Source organism: Carica papaya, chromosome 6, assembly GCF_054855325.1.
Source record: "Carica papaya isolate Zhongbai chromosome 6, ASM5485532v1, whole genome shotgun sequence".
NCBI lineage: Eukaryota > Viridiplantae > Streptophyta > Magnoliopsida > Brassicales > Caricaceae > Carica > Carica papaya.
Window position 1 is genome coordinate 28,423,443 of NC_142314.1, and position 20,043 is coordinate 28,443,485.

At 35.9% G+C, this 20,043-nt stretch overlaps 1 protein-coding gene across 1 annotated transcript; it reads right to left on the reverse strand.

The window, feature by feature from the left end:
• Positions 1-886: 886 nt before the first annotated feature.
• Positions 887-16,913, reverse strand: NSI (nuclear shuttle interacting). Its single transcript, XM_088222352.1, has 8 exons — positions 16,753-16,913; positions 16,480-16,565; positions 3,217-3,277; positions 2,871-3,054; positions 2,524-2,623; positions 2,280-2,380; positions 2,110-2,203; positions 887-1,419 (listed from the first exon to the last, which is right to left on the reverse strand). The coding sequence occupies exons 1-8, from the start codon at positions 16,854-16,856 to the stop codon at positions 1,340-1,342; spliced, it is 810 nt and encodes a 269-aa protein (XP_088078478.1). The 5' UTR covers positions 16,857-16,913; the 3' UTR covers positions 887-1,339.
• Positions 16,914-20,043: the final 3,130 nt, after the last annotated feature.

Below are 20,043 nucleotides of genomic sequence, written 5' to 3' on the forward strand. Positions count from 1 at the left end.
ATGTCATATATATATATATATAATATTATAATCACAAAAGCCCCAGTTCCAACACCTCACATCTGTCATTTGCTTCAAGTGCCTAATTACCCCCTTTAGTTTGCTGGATAATGGAACTAGCTAGAGTTCGTACATGAAAATATTTCTTTTTTAAGTTTACATGAACTTTATTCATAAAATAACATAATTTAGTTAATTATGAAAAGGTTATAAAAATTTGAAAAATATTATTTTTAATAGAAATATTTGACTTACCATTTTGTTTATTTTCAATTTTTACATAATTTTTTATCACTCTCTTGACATTTTGTCCTTTGTGGGAAAAAAAAAAATATTAAAAGTTTAGCAGGATGCCTAATGTCAAAACATATAGTATTAATTAATTCAACTAAAAACTCATTAATCAATATTAGTGTCTTCCATATTTAAATTTTACTTCTAGAATACTTAAAAAGAATTACATCCAAATTGTGTAGGTAAAAGATATTCCTTAGTGTCAATTGAATTAATCATTGTGGTTACTAAAAGCTACTGTAATTTCCATGAAATTATATATATATATTAAAGGAAAAAGATAACTAGAGTTTTATACAATTCTAATAATATATGGACACCTGCCATTTACCAGGATTTTTCAAGACTATACGCTAATAAGTATAGATCTAGAGATAGACGTACAAAAACACTTTCAGTCTAATGATTTTTCACCTGAGAGAACGTGTTAGCATATAAAGAACATATTTGATCATCTACCATAATCTTAGACTTTGATAAAACTGCTCAAAATCAAATTACTTTTAAGATTTATTATAAGTTTCAGCTCTTAAGATACACATATTGGTCATCTGGTCACATGTATGGCATATGTCAGGAGAAGAACAGGAAGTAGAATCAGCAATCGTCCTCCTTAAAACAAATAGTATTACATACCATAATAGCAGGATGTGCTCTTAACAGATTTGCACATATAAAGATATCCAAGCCTACAGTTTCCTGAAACTGCTCCTTGCAATCATGCATCTCAAATCTTTTTAGAGGAAAGAATGATTAAATCATATAAGTGATGTAATCAAGACCTGAAAACGATTTAGACCTATAACAGTGAGAGAGATTCTTAGACCTATAACAATTTAGACCAGCAAGACAGAGATTCTTATGTTATTCAACAGCTGGAAACTCACATTTCAATCAGAATTCAGAATTACAAATTGTTAAGAACTAGAATATAAGACTATCATTGGCTTGCAGATTTTCACCATCAATTTCAAATGCTCCCAAAACTTGTCTCGCAAACCAGCTTAAGGAAGGTTGAAATAAGCTCGATATTGTTGAAATGAAGCTAGCATCTTGGGTACCAAAACATACCCTTAATGCCCTCTGGATCAGGTTGAAAACCTAAATTCCGATAGAACTCCACAACTGTAATGATGGAGTAAAAATCAGGGAGAAACTTCAATTTCAACTCAAACTCTGAGACAAAAGATCATTCAAAAAGAAAGTTCATGTTGCACTAATGAAGATAAACCAATAAGGCAAACTCTAGTGATTAGGTCAAAAGCAAGGAAATAAGAAAGCAAGCACGAGTTGAAGGTGAAGCTTCTCTATTGATAATGAGATCAAATATTCGCCTAGATACCTTCCAAACAAATGAAGGTTGATATTACCGCATGATTTTTGAGGAATTACCAAACTAATCATATTACAAAATAAATAATAAATTTAATAATTTCCTATCAATTTAAACCTTTACAAAAATCAGGTCATAAAAGCTTAACATAGTAACTATTGTTTGACACAGTATCTAAGCAAGAGGACTAGAGCTGCAATCTGAGTTCCCTATTTCCTGTAAAATTCAATTCGTGCATTTAACTTGGCAGGCTTTCGTGTGAAGAGATTTCTTAAAATATAAATAATGGTGGGTCATCTTTTATCAGCTTAAGTTATTAGAAAAATTAATTTAACTCTTTAACACATTATAAACAAATAAACCAACAAGTAACACATAGTAAAACAGTCAAGTCTTGAAATAGTTGTAATTAAAAATCTGAGAAGTAACATTTAAATTAGATTTCAGTATATTATGTATATTACATTTCAAAGGAGTCATACCTTGACTATCTGCAAAAAGTGTTATGTTCCCTATGTCTCTCTGCATAAGAGCCCTTACAAGATTCTCGACAAGGGCCTTACCAAGGCCTTGACCCTGAAATCAAGAACACAATCACTAATTGCAATCTATGTTCCGGAATAAGATTTTGCCCATGATAAACAGAACATACCTGATAGCTAGGATCAACAAGAACATCCCAAATTGTTGCATTGAAGGCATGATCTGATGTAGCACGGGCCATGCCAATTAGTTTCTTTTGCTCATTCCCCTCTGTCAAATAACTTCTCCAAGTCCACTAAGATGTTCATCAAATAGTTTTAGATATAGCTGAACCAAACTAGTTACACTAAAGTGGATGACGGTTCCATCTATTAAGTACCTGATCATTCTACATAATTAAAAAAAGAAAGTACCTGATCCTGGTGATTTCCTAATGGAATGCAACGTGGCTACCATGTAGCTATTTTTCAGAGCTCTAGCTAGGTTTGACAGTGGCCTCCTAGGCCAGCCTACCTGGTGAACAATATGATTATGAATGTTAACGATTTGATCTCAGCAGAAAGAAGACAACCTTTTTTTCGGGAGAGACATAGGAAGTAAGCATTACTTATTAGCACAAAGTCAACAGAACCCTTCAAATTGGAGAAATAGCAGGCTTTTCATATTTATAACCACTGACTCTATAAATGTACAAGGTCAAGTATTAACTGACACAAGCATTATCCCTACGTGAAAAAGGTACTGACAAAGGAATGGCAACCTTGTCACACAGAGCCTGAAGGTCATACATATCAATATCTCCACCAAAAGAAAATACTATTTGTTCAATTATTCCATCTGCGTCAGTACTTTCAACAAGAACAAACTCCTCAGACACTGGTTCTTCCCCTTCATCTAATGTGGATGGTGGCTCAATAATCTGTGTTGTATTATTCTTTAGAAATCTGCAGAAAAAGGAAGCAAACATGACCTTTTAAAAATACCCAAGCACTGGGGCAGATAATATATGCCAAGAGTAAAGTTTGCTATCTTGAATGTGTGGGTATCCTTTAGCCATGAACATGCATGCATGCATGTAGAATAAAAACAAGTGTTTTACAACATACCCAGCTCTGATGGATTCCCAAAAGCCAGCCTTAAGCTGAAAATCCTCAAGCCTTCTGGTTGCTGCAAAAGAAGGGAAAAAATAGCATATAAATTCTATGAGCATTAAATGTAAAATCTGAATTCATTTAGCAAACCTTTCCCGAGAGAATAAATCAACAACAAACAAGGAGGCCAATCAGTAAGAGCAAAATTATAGAACTCATACAAACAGCGAAACCATAAGATATGTAAAGAGAAGAACAACCAGAGAGACAAACAGGTATGCATCATTTCTTCAGATAGATATTTGATAGTTGTGAACTGAGCTTTCATATCCCAAACTACCTACCTGTTTGGCCAAATGCCTAACAAACAACTAAAACAAGCGTTCCTAATTTTCCCACTTTCTGCTATTCTAAACTGCTTGTTCCTACCAGTTCTTTTTCCTGTGCAGATAGACCTCCTTTGTGAGAAACTAAACAACTCTTCCTACTCTCCCACTTCCCATTACTCTTAACTGCTTGTTCCCACTAGTCCTTTTTCTTTCTATATATATTCCTTTTTTCCTTTATCTAGTACTGACAACAACCCCATTCACCCTCCTCTAAGTTCCCTCGCCCTTAAGGGAAAATTGAGGAATGTCAAGCTGAAACTCATTCGTCAGAACCTCCGTTTCAGTGTTCTACCAATGAATGAAAAACTCACGCAAATAATAATCGTTGACCAGCAGGATCTCAAGACTCTTCTATGGCTTAGGCTCAGTTGCTTGATCCCGAAAGGTTCAACTGATTTTGTAGCGTTAGGCAGTGGTGCCTTTATTTGAGATACATGGTATGCTGGGTGGACCCAGATGCAGTGGTGAGTTGGTGACTCAAGGCAATATACTACCTTGCAAATTTCCTCAATTCAAATGAAATGTGTCTCAGTTTGCCTGTAGAATTAGTTCTTCATAGTTTCAGCTTAATACAACCTTGGGATATATAGCAGTACCAATCCTACACATAGAATAAAACAAAAATAAGCAACTAAGTACCAGGTACAAGGACAACTGGCATTTCGTTTGTCCTTGCACTGAATATTCTTCTAAAGCTACACTTACAAAAGAAAAAAGAAGCAGAATAACAGAAATTATTTCCCTAACCTTTCCAGGCCCAGATAAACTTGCATCAGAGCAGGATAATCTATCTGTAGTATGCTTAGTAGGAGTTATAATAGTGGACTTCAGCTTTTCTAGAGTTTCTTGGAAAGTAAGATGGACTAGTAGCGCACACCATACAAAATTTCTCAAACTGTGATGTAGCATCAAAAGTATGGTGATTTGTGTTGCATCAAACTTTTGCCAAGCTGAACCAAGCTTGTCGTGGTACACGGCAGATACACCTTCCAAGGTACTCATTAACCACTTCAACCTGACCATCTACCCATAGATGTTATGTTGGAGCAATACAATCCAAATCCCTACAACTTGAGTAACTCCAAAAAGCAATTGCAACGAAAAATAACATACTTGTTGTCTGATAAATATAGCTAGCATGCCATACAACTTGAATACACTGTCCATCAAACATTTACCATCAAATGTTGCTACAAACAGTTACATCAGGCCCATATGTTGCTCAACTTATCGAACACCATCAAGATCTTTCCCAACTGAATCTAAAGTCCTTTTATGAAGGAATGGGGAAGCTTCAGCAATAGCCTTGCGCTAGATTCCATAATTTCTTGGAACTTGCAAGGGCTGAATGGTCATAAGAAGACATCAGTTATAAGACGTTTTTTGTCAAGATGAAACCGGGGCTGATCTGCTTACAGTAGACAAAAGTGGACTCTTTCTCGAATATCATGGCACACAGTACGTGGAAGATTAAGGAAGGTGGGTTGGACAGAGTAGCATATAGTTGGGGTAGGTAATGGATTTGTTGTGCTTTGGAACTAGAATAGTCTGCAATGCAAAGATGTTTACATGGGGGACTGTTCACTCTCTTATTTGTTTGAATGAAGGGAGCAATGGATGGAGCTGGGTGTTTGCAGGAGCCTTTGATAGAGGTGAAGGACAGAAGAAAGGAAAGTTTGTGGCATGATCTGGAGGAATGTATAAGGAGATGGGATCTTCCGTAGATTGTCAAGGTGACTTCAATATGGTTCTCAAGAGACATGAGTGTTCAACATGAGATGGGATCTCCAGGGTTGATGCCAAGGAATTTAAGGACATTATAGACAGATTGGAGCTAATGGACTTATCACTCTTTAGTGGCTAGTGAACCTGGTCTAATCAAAGATCTTGTCCTAGTTTCTCTAAAGTAGATTGATTTCTAATATGAATCTCAGATGATAGGGCTTATCAGAGATGTCTTCGGTGCATCATATAGGACCACCTTTCCATTTGTTTGAATTTTTGATGGCATCAAATGGGAACCTTGCCCATTTAAGTTCAGGGATAAGTAGTTAAAGGTGTTAAGCTTCTAGGATAGAGTTAAAAATTTGTACAAGAACACTAATGTATTTGGCAATGCAAGCTTCAGGGTGGCCAAAAAAACAAAATCATAGCAGTAAAAACAAAAATTAAGTGGTGGAGTGAGGAGCTTGGGAGAATGAAGCCCATGCTATTCCTTTTTACTGCAGGAGCTTGATAGTCTTGATTTAGCTGATGAAGAGGAAGATTTATCCCCTAGTGGCAGGGAGAGAAAGGAGAAAATGTGGTTTGACTTATTTAATCGATTCAAACTAAAGAGATTTCCTAGAGGTAAAAATCGAGAGAGAGATGGATTACAGAGAGAGATAAAAATACAAAGTTCTTCCACAGCATGGTTAACCATCATAAAAGAGTCAACTGTGTGGGGAAACTGGTAATCAATGGTCAAGCAGTGAAAAAGTATTGATGAATTGACGGAAGGGGTAAACTCCCAGTTTAGGAACTTATATACTGAGAACTCCAACTAGAGACCTACACTTGACGGGCTTAAGATCAGTAAATTGGAGGAGCAAGATCCAGCATTGTTCGAAAAGGAGTTCCTAAAGGAGAAAATTTCAGAAGGCCTCATGCAGAGGGATAAGACTCCAAGTTCTGATGGTTTGAACATGGGTTACCTGAAGAGGTTTTGGGGTGGGGTTAAAGGTGATATAATTGACCTGTTCAGAGAATTTCATGAGTCGGGCTCTTTTATCAAGAGTTCAAACTCTACTTTTCTAGTGTTCATTCCAATGATTGAGGGGGCTATTAATATAAAAGACTTCCACCCAATTAGTCCGGTGGGATGTGTTTATAAACTTCTTGCAAAATTCTCAGCGAGAAGAATGGCTATGATGATGAGGGAGGGTTTGGTGAATGTCATCATGCCTTTTCTGGGGCAGGGTAGATTATGGATGCAGATTTAATTGCTAATGAGGTAGTGGATGATCTGGTGTACAAAAGATGGGATCTTATACAAGCTCAACAAGAAGGCATACGATCATGTGAACTAAGATTTTCTATAATTAATTATATTATAACAAGACTGGATTTTGTGTGGTGACTAAGATCCTGTTTGGATAAATTTAGTAATGGATAATTAATTTATGATAATGACAGTGATTAGATAACAATAACATAGGATGGGAATGATAAAATTTTTTTATGTTTAGATAATTGTGTATTAATGTATGTTAATAGCAACTGTTTTATTTTAATGATAAGATATTATGTTTGTATTTTCAGTACTAATTTATCTCTATTTTATTATATGTAATAATAAATGGTATATGAAAAATATGTAATGAAAAAAATAAATAAATTATATAAGAATATAATTAAATTTATATTTAAATAAATAATTATTACACATAATCAAATTAAATTTTTATATTTGATAAAATAAATAATTATTATTTATATTATCATATTAATTTAATTTTAATAAAAATAAAATTATTTATATATTAAAAACAGATAGTTGTAATTATGAATTATTATATTAAATCTAAAATTATTTCAAAAAATAAAAAATTAAAATATATTTGAAATAATCATTTATTTAGGAGGGTATAATGAGAATTAAACATATTTTATAAGAATATAACGGAAAATAAAATTATTTATCTGTCAAATACCACCTATTCAATGGTTTTTAAAATTCATCCAAAATGTACCATTTACAACCATCTCATCAAGTTGGAAGTTGAAACAAACAGAATTTTATCACACTCGTGGAATACCATACATTAATTGACTATCATTTACTATTATCCAAACAGGAGGTAAGGGTTCATCCTTCTTTCTCAAAGCCTCAAGAGGTCTCAGATAAAGAGACCCCTTATCTCCATTTGTCTTATCATTGTTATGGGAACTGAAGAATTTAATGGAAGCAAATTTGAGTGAGATTGAGAATGAGAAATTCTTCTTTTTTTTCTTGCTTCCTCTACACAGAGGCGAAGAGGTGCCTTTTATAAGCTCCCAGCAGCCAAGGTAACACACCAAAATTTAGGGTGTGGTCCCCAAAACAGAATGAAAAACGGAAACAACAAATTTAACAACTTCTAGTGGTGGTGGACGATTCCACCTGTCCAGAAAATGAAAATACAATTCTATCCTTTAATTCTGACCATCTAATATTTATTTTCTACAGAAACTTCAAACAAAATGTTAAAGAAAGCTATAGATATTAAAATGTTTAGAGATTTGAAAGTAGGAAACAAAAAGAAGTGTGCTATTGATACAATTATGGAAGGTGCAACAAGAATAAGAAATTGACGTTCAATTAACTATGGAATCCTAATTGGTATTAGATTCCTAAATAATATATATATTTTCTATTAGTATTTAATTCTTAAATAGTGTAAAATTTCTAATATTTTAGGAAAACATTTCTAATTAGATTTACATTCCAAATTAAATTATTTCTAAATAAAAATTGTAATTTTTATATAAAGGAAAATGCTCGCTATTAATAAAATAAATCACAATATTATTTTAAACTACCAGATTGGAGTTCTCTCTAACGAAATCCTAGGTAACAACTCCCTTTGATGAGTTGTAATCTATTTTCACAAAAATAGATCGCTCAAAAACTCGCAGCAAGGAGAAGAAACAAATTCTAGAACCAAAAATTCCAGAAAATTATCCAATGACAAGATCTTGGTCTCGGGAACATAATAAATTAGTATTAGAACCTAACACAATGGGCAATTCTACAACAATGGAAGATCTATGATTGATGGTAAAGAAAACTCTCGCTACAAACGAAACACGAACAACAGAAATTGAAAGATGCTTAGCTAGTTAGCTGTAAGAGTTATTATTGCAATTCAAGGAGATGTTGGCTGGAATTGGTCAGAACATGTGAACCGTTTCGGAAGGAACTGTCAATAGTCATTTCCCGCGAGAACAACTGCCCCAAGCATTTCACACGGAAAGTCGTTGGTAAGACACAAACCATTACTCAAGTAATGTGGTTGTTTCTCGCTACACTAAATTAGACTTTTCAACCTTCGACCATTCTAAAGATCCTCTGATCTGCTTACATCAGTGTGGAAAAAGCTTTACCAATCAACACACACCGAAAGGAAATAAGGTGGGATTGGTTGTTTTCCATATGCTCAGTGAAGAGCAACTTTGGTCTCATCAGTTAAAATCTGAACAACTCATAATCAATCGGGCTGGATTCAATGAATAATACTCGTTAAGGTTTGGACCGCCAACTGGAAACAACCCATTGGGGGCACTGGTGAACTTGAAAGAAACAGAGTCAGTTGAAGAGTATCAAAGGCAGTTTCAGGAAAAATTGGCACAGGCAAACAAATTTGTTCGAGTTGATCAGCGTGTAAGTTTGTTCACAGCAGGACTGATCGATTGTCTTCGTTTACAAGTCAAGATGCAATCACCTGCCACTCTTGTGCATGCAATGAGTATGACCAGAGTTTTTTAAAGGAAACAGCAGCTGTGGGTTATGACCAAAAACAATTATAATGATCCTTATCAATTCGTGACCAAGTATAACAATTCAATTCAGGAAACACCGATTCTACAGAGCAACAACATTACGACACAATCTAATAACATTTTCTCTTCAGTTATAAAGAAACTAATAAGGGCATAGATGGTAGAAAGGAGATTGAAGGAGTTGTGTTATAACTGTGATGAGTCGTTTGTTTTGAGTCACCAATGTAAATAACTATTCTGGTTCGAGATTGAATGTGATACTGGACAACAAGAAAAGACCAATGAGACAACTATATCCACATTTCAAGCTTGAGAACAAACTTGAAACCAAGGGAGAGTAATGTTATGGATGCAAATATAGAAGACGTAACAAAAATAAGAAATTGACATTTAATTAAATATGAAATCCTAATTAGTATTATATTACTAAATAGTTAGAATCCTAATTAATATTAAATACCTAAATAATATATATTTTCTATTAGTATTTGATTACTAAATAACGTAGGACTTACAATATTTTAATATAATATTTCTATTTAGATTTAGATTCCAAATTAGATTAACATTACTACATAAGAATTATAACCTCTATATAAAGGGAAATGCTTATTAATAAAATAAGTTAGAATATTATTTTAAACTACGATATTAGAGCTATCTTTAACAAGATTCAAGGTAATAGCTCCCTTTAATGAGTTGTAATCTATTGTCACAAAAATAGGTGACTCAATGAATCGCAGCAAGGAGAAGAAGCAGATTTTAGAACCAAAAATTCCATAAAATCGCCCAATGACAAAATCTTGGTTCGGGAACATAATAAAGTGACACATTTAAATGCAAATGACACATTGTTATTTTGTAAACCTAATTTCAAGGCTATTCTCAACATCATGTGTGTTCTTCTGAGCTTTTAGGTAGCCTCGAAACTTAATATCAATCTAGCCAAGTCTGAACTAGTGAGCCTAGAAGATGACAGTGAAAGCATAATTTTGTCTAGAATTTTGAGTTGCAGTTTTACTAAACTTTCCATTAAGTATTTAGGGATATCCCTAGGAGCAAAATACAGGGATGTTTTGACAAGGTACCCTGTGGTGGAGACACTCAAGTGTAACTTATCTAGGTGGAAGAGGAATCTTTTATTCAATTGAAGAATATTTACTCTCATAAAAAACATCATAGAAAACATCCTTATTTATTTATTTAAATAAAAGTGAAGCATTATTATACACAGAGATACCAGTAGAGTACCGCCCATATATAAAATACTTATATATCTATCAAGTGGTCAATGATTAAGCTAATATCTTCTCAATCATTCAAGTGATGACCAAACAAGATAGAGCCAAAAGTATGAATTCATCTATCTCTACTGTTAACAAAATTAGTTTCAACATCCTCAAAAGCTCTTACATTTTTTCCTTCCACACAACCCAAAGATGATTAGTGGAACAAGAAATAGGTGTCTTTTCTTTTTACAAAAACCCACTCATGCCCACAATTCACATCGTATATTCCCTGCCATAACCCAGTTCAGTCCCGAAAGCCCAAATACCATTGACCAAATGTTGTTAATAACTGGACAGCCTAGTAGTAAGTGGTAACACGTTTCCTCTTCAGCTTTATAAAAATAGCATCTGTTCACAATTATAATTCCTTTTCTGTTTAACATGTCAAGAGTCAAAATGCTCTCTTTTGCCGCCTCCCAAGCAAAAAATATCATTCTGGGTGGAGCTTTTGTCTTCCAAATTAGCTTGAAAGGTGCAATCATGCTCGGTGTCCCATCCCTCTTGCATAATTTGTTATAAAACAACTTAACTGAGAAGCCTCTGCTAGCATCCAGCTTTCAAAGCCTGTCATCTTTATTTTCTGTCAGCCTAATGTTATCCAAGCAGAGGAGTAAATTACTATATTCATCAACCTCCCAATCATGCAGATTCCTCTTTACCGGACGTTCCATGACCTTTCCCCACCCTCAGACCCATAAGCCTTCTCCACCCTAACCCCTTATCACTAGAAATCGCATAGATTCTGGGAAAGCGATCTTTTAACTTAAAATCACCCACCCATTCATCATGTCAAAAGCTAATTTCCTCCCCATTTCCTACCCTCCAACTTACACAATTCAAAAACTCCTTCCTGCCATCCCTAATTCTCCTTCAAATACTCTTACCAAGTGGTCTGAATCTCCCCCTCCGACCTCTCTCCTTCTCCCAACCCCCCCATCTCGCCACCACCACTTTCCTCCACAACTTCTCTTTCTCGGTAAAAAGCCTCCAAAGCCACTTCCCGCGTAGAGCAATGTTCATTTCTTTAATGGATCTCAATCCTAGGCCCCCCTCCCCCACACTTTTCTTAACCTCCTCCAATCTCACTAAGTGATATTTTCTCTCCCCCTCCTCATCACCCCAAAAGAATCTACATTGAATCTTTTCAAATTTTGCAGCGATGTTGGCTGGAATGGTTAAAATTGAGAGATAATAAATTGGCAAATTTGCAAGGGTACTCTTGATCAACGCGAGTCTCCCCCCTTTTGATGGAAAATTTCTCTTTCAACCCGCCAACCTCCTTTCTAACAATCCACAATAGGTTCCCAAGTAATGACATCTTTAAATTTGGCCCCCAAGTAGTACCCCACGGTATTTGATAGGTAAAGTTGATATTATGCATCCCAAAACCCTGGCCAAACTCCTCTCATCCCCTCTATCACCAATCCTAATCAATTCAGACTTCTCCATATTAATTTTAAACCCGGACACCATTTGAAAACAAAGCAAAATAAACTTCAAGTATAACAAGGCATGTATATCCGATTCACAGAATATAAGTGCATCATCCACAAAAAATAAGTGAGACACCCTCATCCTAGACTCCCCTCTACCCACCACTATGCCCTATTTATTATATGTCTTTGTTGACAATGCCTGATATTGTTGCCAAGAAGTTGGAGTCCATCTAATGGAGGTTCTTATGAGGTGATTCTGAGGGGAGGAAACACCATCTCGTGGCATGGAATATGGTAAAACAACCATTCCAACAGTATGGCTTGGGTTTGAGATCCTTCGTCGAGGTGAACAAAGCGCTACTAGGGAAATGGTTGTGAAGGTTTATGTTGGAGCTTGATAGCTTATGAAGAAGAACATTTAATATTAGGTTTGGCACAGAAGGCTTGGATTGATTAACAAGAATGCCTTCTAGGCCGCATAGTTTTGGTTTGTGGAAGAAGATATGCACGGGGAGAGAGGAATTCATGAATTGCATTAAGTGGAGGGTTAGGTCTGGAGAGAGTAAAATTTTGGCATGATAAATTGTTAGATAATAGGCCTCAAAACCCAGTTTTCTCATATTTTGCATTCGCTTGATATACAGAGGCCAATATCTAGGAGATTTTTTTAGTGATTTTGGAGGCAATGGCTCATGGTTTTACAGGTTTTTAGAAATCTCAATGATTGACAGATCAATGAATATGACTAGCTTCTGGTGTTCTTTTAAAAATGCATCCTTAATTGGGACAAGGATCATCCTATCTTGAGGCTTAATTCCAAAAGATTTTTACTGTGAGGACCTTTTACACGCATTTTCCTAAGAAGAATGTAACTAATATAGAGATGCCTACAAACCTGATCTAAAAGGTTAAAGTGCTGTTGATGGTGACTTTTTTTGTTTGGGAGGTAGCTAGAAAATGTATCCCTACTCTGGATAAGTAAATAAGGAGGAGAAGAATCTTGGTTAGTAGTTGTTACCTGTGCAAAGCGTGATGCAATCGTGTAACCATATTCTGCAGTGTTGGTACCCTTTTTGCCTATCGTTTATGGACTTTAATCTATGGTTAGTTGGGTATCAATTAAGTACTAGTTGATTCAATAAAGGATGAGATTAGAGTCTAATGTAGGGCCAATAGCAATAAGAGGTGAAGTCTTATTCATTTGGCTCAATTCTAGGCTATAGGAAAAAAAAGAATAATGCAATCATGTAGCCATATTCTGTTGTGTTTGCTCGCTTTTTTTTTTCATAAATTACTAAGTGATTAACCATAGAACACTAGTTTCAGAAAATCTTTTATCGTAACTGGTGAGGCTTACAAATCTGCAAAGTTGATTGAGAATTTTCAATTTTGGCAGTTAAATACTGCAACAACCTTTTTCATGTTAATGGTCATCCCTCCTAGAGAAATTACATGTCACAAATACTCAATGTGGTACCGATCATGCATTTAACTAATTTGGCCAAAAGAATAATTGTTAACAATAATGACATACCCCCTTGAAGTGCTGTTCTGTGCAACCCCAAGTCAACATATACATGAGTATGTCAATTGTCACCTACAAGTACAATAAGATACTTTCTAAGAACCTACCAAAACACTTAAAAGTAATCACTTAGAAAGGCCAAATGGTATCACTAGGAATTCATAAAGTCCTTGTGTGCTAAAAAGATTTTTATGGACATCAAGCATGTTAATTTTGATTTGATGGTAAAGATAACTCTATAACTTATCTAAAAACTCCTCAATGATTGGAATCATAAGCTTATTCTTAACTTTTTCCTCTTGTTTCGGTTCATTGTAATCTATGCATATTCTCTAGGAGCCATTTTTGTTTTTTAACAAAATCGTTGGTAAAGAAAATAAATGGGTGTTCTGTTGTACTATCCGTGAATCTAATAACTCTTGTACAATAGATTAAAGTTTCCTATCAGCTTAAGCATTTGGAATAAATAGAAGTCCTAGAGTTCAAACTCTGCTATAATCTGCTGTTGCTTAGTAAAATTCCAATAGAAGATAATAATGATTTTGTACTTGATTCACACTTTCAGACCATGGGACTTGCATGTGCAGTGTGTTAGTATATAAATAATGTTTAACAACTAACTTAGACTTTTAGTATAATTTCCAATAACTAATTATTTCGTAACAGGAGATGTCTTTAAGGTCTTATATAGACTATCTACTACTTATCTATCAGCATAATTTGTGATCTCCGGTCTCCTGGGGTAGCAAACCCCACCCATACACATTCGCAAAACTCATCCATAAGAGGATGCAAATATGCCAAATCTATCTCTTTATTATTTAATGGGTACCTTCTCTATGAAAATTAAATTGTGTCATAGCTAGATAGTAATTTGCTTGGGTGAGGAAGCTTGCACTAGGGCTATGTTTGGTACAGCAAGTAGGAAAGTGCAAGTAAGGATGTAGGGCTATCTATAAAGAAACTCTTACAAGACCTTAATAAAGTTAGGTCTCTGTCTCTTTTTCTCTCTAGTGAGTGATTCTTTCCTTGTTCCATATTACTCTTCTAGTATGCTTGTCTTCTAGGGATAGGGGAGGAGTGGAGTAAGGTGTTTGTTCGATCTCTTACCTCTTGAAGTGTAGATACCTAGATAATGTTGGGTGTTTATCGTGGTTTATGGCAAGGAGGAGGGAAAGGAAAGGGAGACTTTGTGGAATGGACCTAGCATATGGGCCTTTTCTTGGGGATGATTTTAACATGGGTTATTTGACCCATGAGCATCTAAGAAAAGCTTATTCACAGGCTCACTTTTGAGGAATTTTAGGAATATTCTGGACAAGTTCAACCAGATTGAACTCCTCTTGTCTCGTGGAAATGGACTTGTTCCCACTCTAGGGAAAGGCTGTAGCTTTAAAATTGATTGAATTTATAGTTTCTGCTGCTTGTGATGAATCTTAAGTCTTGGACTTAATGTAAAAACTTTTACCATGTGCCATTTCATATCAGTTACCTTTGTGCTCGGGAAGTGGGAGAGTCGAAAGCAAGTCTGTCCTTCAGAATTGAAAGCAAATGGCTTAGGTTCCAGATATTTCAAATTTTGTCAAAGTGTGGTGGAGGAGATAATAGCTTTGGTGTGTTAAATCGAAGATTAAGCTCCAGAGTAAAGTTGAGCTTGGGAATGTGGAAGGTAGAAGGGATGGTCTTATGCTTCTCTATGGGATTCGTTCGGAACAATTGGGCAACAATGAAGAAAGAGTTTTTTAATCTTGTTCTTCGATTTCTATGAAAGTGGATCCTTTTTGTCTACTCTCAATTCTACTTTACTGGTGCTCATTACTAAAAATGAACGTGTTCCTATCATAAAAGGTTTTAGACAGATTAGCTTGGTGGGTTGTGTCTCATTGCTAAGGTTTTGTCTTCACTTGTCAAAAACTCTTTCTTTATCGTTGCAGAGAATGGAACCAAGGGGTTAATCTATAAACGTGATAAGGAAAAAACTTATAACCATGTGCCTTACACTTTTCTATTCTACATGCTGAAAGACTTGGGTCTTGAGACAGATGGTACTTAGATGAAGCCTTGCTTTTCTTCTACTTCTTTGCACCTGTTATTAATTCTGGCCAATCCATTTTGTTTTCAATGCTTCTTGATGTCAAGTCAAGGGGATTCTGGTCCTCCTCCCCTTTCATAATTGTTATGCAAGCCTTCCGTAGGTTGATTGTCATTGCAAATGATCATCAGTTATTCCAACATTTGGCTCTGGGAGGGAGGAGAAAGAGGGAGGGAAGGTGGTAAAGGTGACACACTTGTTTTTTTATGGGACTTTGATATTCTTGTTGACTATAACATTTTATAATATTTGCCAAAACTCCAGGACACTCACTTTCTTGTTGTATCATCAATATCCGCCTCACTTTGTTGTTGCCATAATTTCCTGTTGTTTTTCAAGCCCATGAACTACAGGGGTATGCTACTGGAAATACACCTCAACCAGCCTATAGCGATCCCATGCTCAATAGATGGGAGTCCAAGATGTTCTTAACTGCTTACTCCCCCACACAAAAAATAGATAAATAAAATGCTTGTTTCTCGACTAAAAAAATTAACTGCCTGCTCACTCATATTCTTTTGCCTTCGCAAGTATCCTCCTCTGTTCCTTTTTTCAGTACACATCAGAAGACAGAAGCAACCAAGAAAAAGTGCAACTAGCATGGACATGTTGCAGTCAAATGCCTATGAACGACAAAGAATTCTGCCAAGTATGATAAGACAGGATTAAAGAAAACAAAAGGTGAATCTTGTTTCTTAGATGTTAGATTGTCATCCTCAAAACAAGCAAAAAAAATTGGTGGAGAAAAAGCAAAAAAGTTCTGAACCACGGTTTGGTAGCAGAAGCTATGGTCAGTTTATGTACATTGCTGGGATAAGACATCAAAACAACATTCACCTAACGTCCATCAAATGATTGAAGTCGAGAAGAAACTTAATATAAACAAGGCAAAATAACTTTGAGACATAAAAACCAAAGATAAATTGAAAAAAAATAATAATAATCGAACTTTTACTAAAAAAAGAAAAAAACCATCTCCAAATTTAAATTCAAGAGCAACAAACGAAATGAATCTCATTACACATACCTCTAGAAAGGCCATAACTCGGATTATGGGGAAACAATAATTTATTGTGTACTTGACCATGGCAATCAAAGGAAATAAATGGGCATCTGCAACATCATCAGTATTAACCCTAATTTTGCTTAGAGAAAGTGAAAATACAGAGGCGAATCATCAATATCATTCCAAAGATTTTCTTAGCAAGCTAGTTTAATTCAAAATGGGGTTGAATTTATTGAAAACAACTATCAGATAAAAAAATTTATAGATGAAATAATCCATAAACAGAGTGCTTACAGAGAAGAAAAGGCAAACAGGCTATGAGAGATCATTTTACAGTTGTGGATAATTTCTTCTGAGCTATCCGTCAAATGGGTTTTAATGGATAGCCCCAACTCCATTTTCTTACAGAGACGCCAAATTTCAATCTGCCGACCATTTTTTATTTCTTTGGTCCACTTTTCCCCTACCCAATCGCTCAGTCGGTTCAGAAACAAGCGACGCCGTTTTGGAAATTACCAGATAGTTACAAGCTATAACAAGGTGGAGATTTTCTATATCTAATTTATTTCGAGATAATTAAGCCTTCATAATTTGATTCACTTGTAAATGAAGTTAAAATAAATCTGCACTTACTATAAATTATAATACTTTATATTATATTTGATTTTTTTAAAATAAAAAGTTAAGTCGTGTATTAATACAATAATAGTAATCTAATTAAGAGAATTTAATAATTATTTAATATTTTTTTTTTACTATTGTAGCACCCGGAAAGGAGGAAAAAAAAAAAAAAAAAAAAAAAAAAAAAAAAAAAAAAAAAAAAAAGGGGGGGGCCACGTCAGCAGCCACGTCAGCAGGCCCGGTCAGCAGTCCCGGCCAACCAGGGCCTGCCACGTGGCAAGATCGCGTCACTCCAAAAGGAGCCACGTTGGCGATCCGCGTGGGTGCGATCCGACGGCCCAGATCAATCGTGCGATCGGACGGCCCAGATTCAAACGCACGGACGGCCCAGATTCAATCAAAAACGAACGGCCCAGATTCAATCAAAAACGAACGGCCCAGATTAAAACGAAACGAACGGCTGTGATCAAAAGGCAAGGGGTTATAAATAGAACCCCCACACCAGACCACAAACCCTAGCCGCCAGCCGCTCGCCGGAGAAGACGAACCAGAGGCCGACCGCCGCCACCCGCCGCCACTCGCCGCCGCACCGGGGAAATTTTCGACCGCCGATCGAGGTAAATTTCATACCCCTGACTCGTTTTTCCCCACTGATTCCTCCTATGGCCAAATCGAAGCCGAAATCCCGGCCAAACGGCCGGAATACGCAGCCGAAGCCCAGCGGCGCCGCCGCGCCCCCTCTCGGTTTTTGCCTCCGACGAGGCCCTTCCCGGCCTCCGTTCGATACAATTTTTATATCACCGTGATCACCATTCTTTCCTCTACAGGTTGACCGGAGCCGAATCACCAAAACACGAACCTTGCCGGAGAGCCGCTGCACCCGAGAGCGCCGCCGCCGGTAAGCTCCGTTTTTCCGTGATTTTTTGGCCCCCCGAGGGCCCTAGGGTTGTTTTCTGACAAGGACCAATGCGAGTGTGGCCGAATTCGGCCGAAAACAGCCAACCCAAGGCGACTCGCCGCCGTGCCGGAGTTGCGATTTGGTCCGAAAGGGGCCCTGGGCCTAATTTGGATTTTTTTTTGGAACACGTGCAGGTACTGTTAGTGTGTTTCAGTTCCCCGGGAAAAATTCAGGGAAAATTAGGGACGGCCTGCAGGCGCACTGTGAATCGTATTCGGATCCCGAAAACAAGTAAGGACCCCTCACCCTATTTCCTATCACGGTATTAAAGTTCAAAATGATAAAACGGTATTTCTTGAATTAACGCATGTGTGAAATTGCTTAAGGTTGCTAATGGAGCCCGAGTCTAGTGTGATTAATGATTTACTGTTGTTTGGCATGTTTTACACTGTTTTACAGCTTTAAATGCATTATGGGGTTTGATGTGTTCATTTTATAATTTCGAATGCATATATTACTGTTTTATTAATTATGGGTTGAATGACTGAAGAACTGATACTGTATGTTGTCTGTTCGGCATGAATTACGATTTGCTTGTTTAAATGTGAATTGATGATGCTTATTGAGGAAAAAGGGAAATGAAATATTGTATAAACTGATAATTGTATGATGGGGTCAGCCTGACTAGATATCCTGGGAGATGGTGGACGGACCGGGTCCGTAGGGAACCCTACCGGGATTGTGGTCTCACATGCCGGACGGGGCATGGAGATCTTATGGTTTTGGCGCCCATACCGGACGGGGTATGGGGACGGCCCGTTTCACCCTCATACCGGACGGGGTATTGAGGTTTATGGTTTTGGCGCCCATACCGGACGGGGTATGGGGACGGCCCTGGAAACTGATTATGAATGTTAAAGGTTAACGGGTAGCGGGACCCCTAGGGACCCCCATGGATACTAGTAGGCTGGTAAATGAGAAAAGGATATGTTGTATAATGATTGAATTATAAAAGGCGTGATAAGTGCTATGTTTTACAGCTTATATTATTCCATGATTGTGATAATGTTATTATTTTTCTTATATTGTTTTCATAAATTCCACCGAGGTAAGTGGATGGTAAAGGTTTTCATGTTAATAAACGAGTTTATTGTAAATTATGCTCCATTGGTCTTTTTGTGGTTTTCTACCCACCTTTATCTCCGTGACGGTGAGATATCGTGATGTTCTTACTGGGCTAGTGTAGCTCACTCCTTAATTAACCATTTCAGATCAGGAAGACATGGTTCCCGAGCCCGTTCCGCAGGAGGACGACGAAGGGGATGCCTAGAGACTCTGTAGTCATACGCATAGTTTATTTTCGAGTTTTCTTTCTTAGTTAGTTTAACCTTTTATATTTTAAGTACGTTTTTTTTTTGGGTTTTTTCGTGTAAGGGATGTTAACTGAAATTTTGATCTCGCTTCCGCATTCGATATATTTAAATACTCATTTCTTTTTTAATATTTTCCGGGGCCGTTACAACTATAATAATAATAATTTGTTGAAATAAAATATAACTTTTCATTATAACTTCACCAATATAATAACGAAATAAAAATTTTATTTTTATTAAATTAAATATTATTAATATACTACTATCTGTACATAATATATTTATAAAATAATAAATTTTATATTTTTAATAAATTTTAAACTTATAAACTTCAAGTGAAACATTAAAATTTTAATCATTAAATTATTGTATTGATAATTATAAAATTAAAATAGACATTTAAATTTTATAAATTATAATTAGATGTGTACATGTACAGCATATATAATATAATTTTTATAATTATATAGAAGATAACATAAATATTATTTTATATGAACAAAAATTAAATATAAAAAGTTTACTATGAAAACATAAAAAAATAATAATCGTATTTAAATTTTGTAAGATAAATGACGTGGGGGAAGAAAATAAGTGAACAAAGATTTATATACTAAATAATTCAAAAATGTGTGATCAACTAAAAAATTAATCACATAGTTACTTCATTGCACACGTGCTATATTTTTATAA

Bases quoted from the DNA above. Each gene is read 5' to 3' on its own strand.
- NSI (XM_088222352.1), bottom strand. From the start codon at position 16,856: ATGGAGTTGGGGCTATCCATTAAAACCCATTTGACGGATAGCTCAGAA. The intron at 3,055-3,216 runs GTATGTTGTAAA...CTTTTTCTGCAG, and splicing joins TGGGAATCCATCAGAGCTGG to ATTTCTAAAGAATAATACAA. The intron at 2,381-2,523 runs GTACTTTCTTTT...GTTATTTGACAG, and splicing joins TAGGAAATCACCAGGATCAG to AGGGGAATGAGCAAAAGAAA.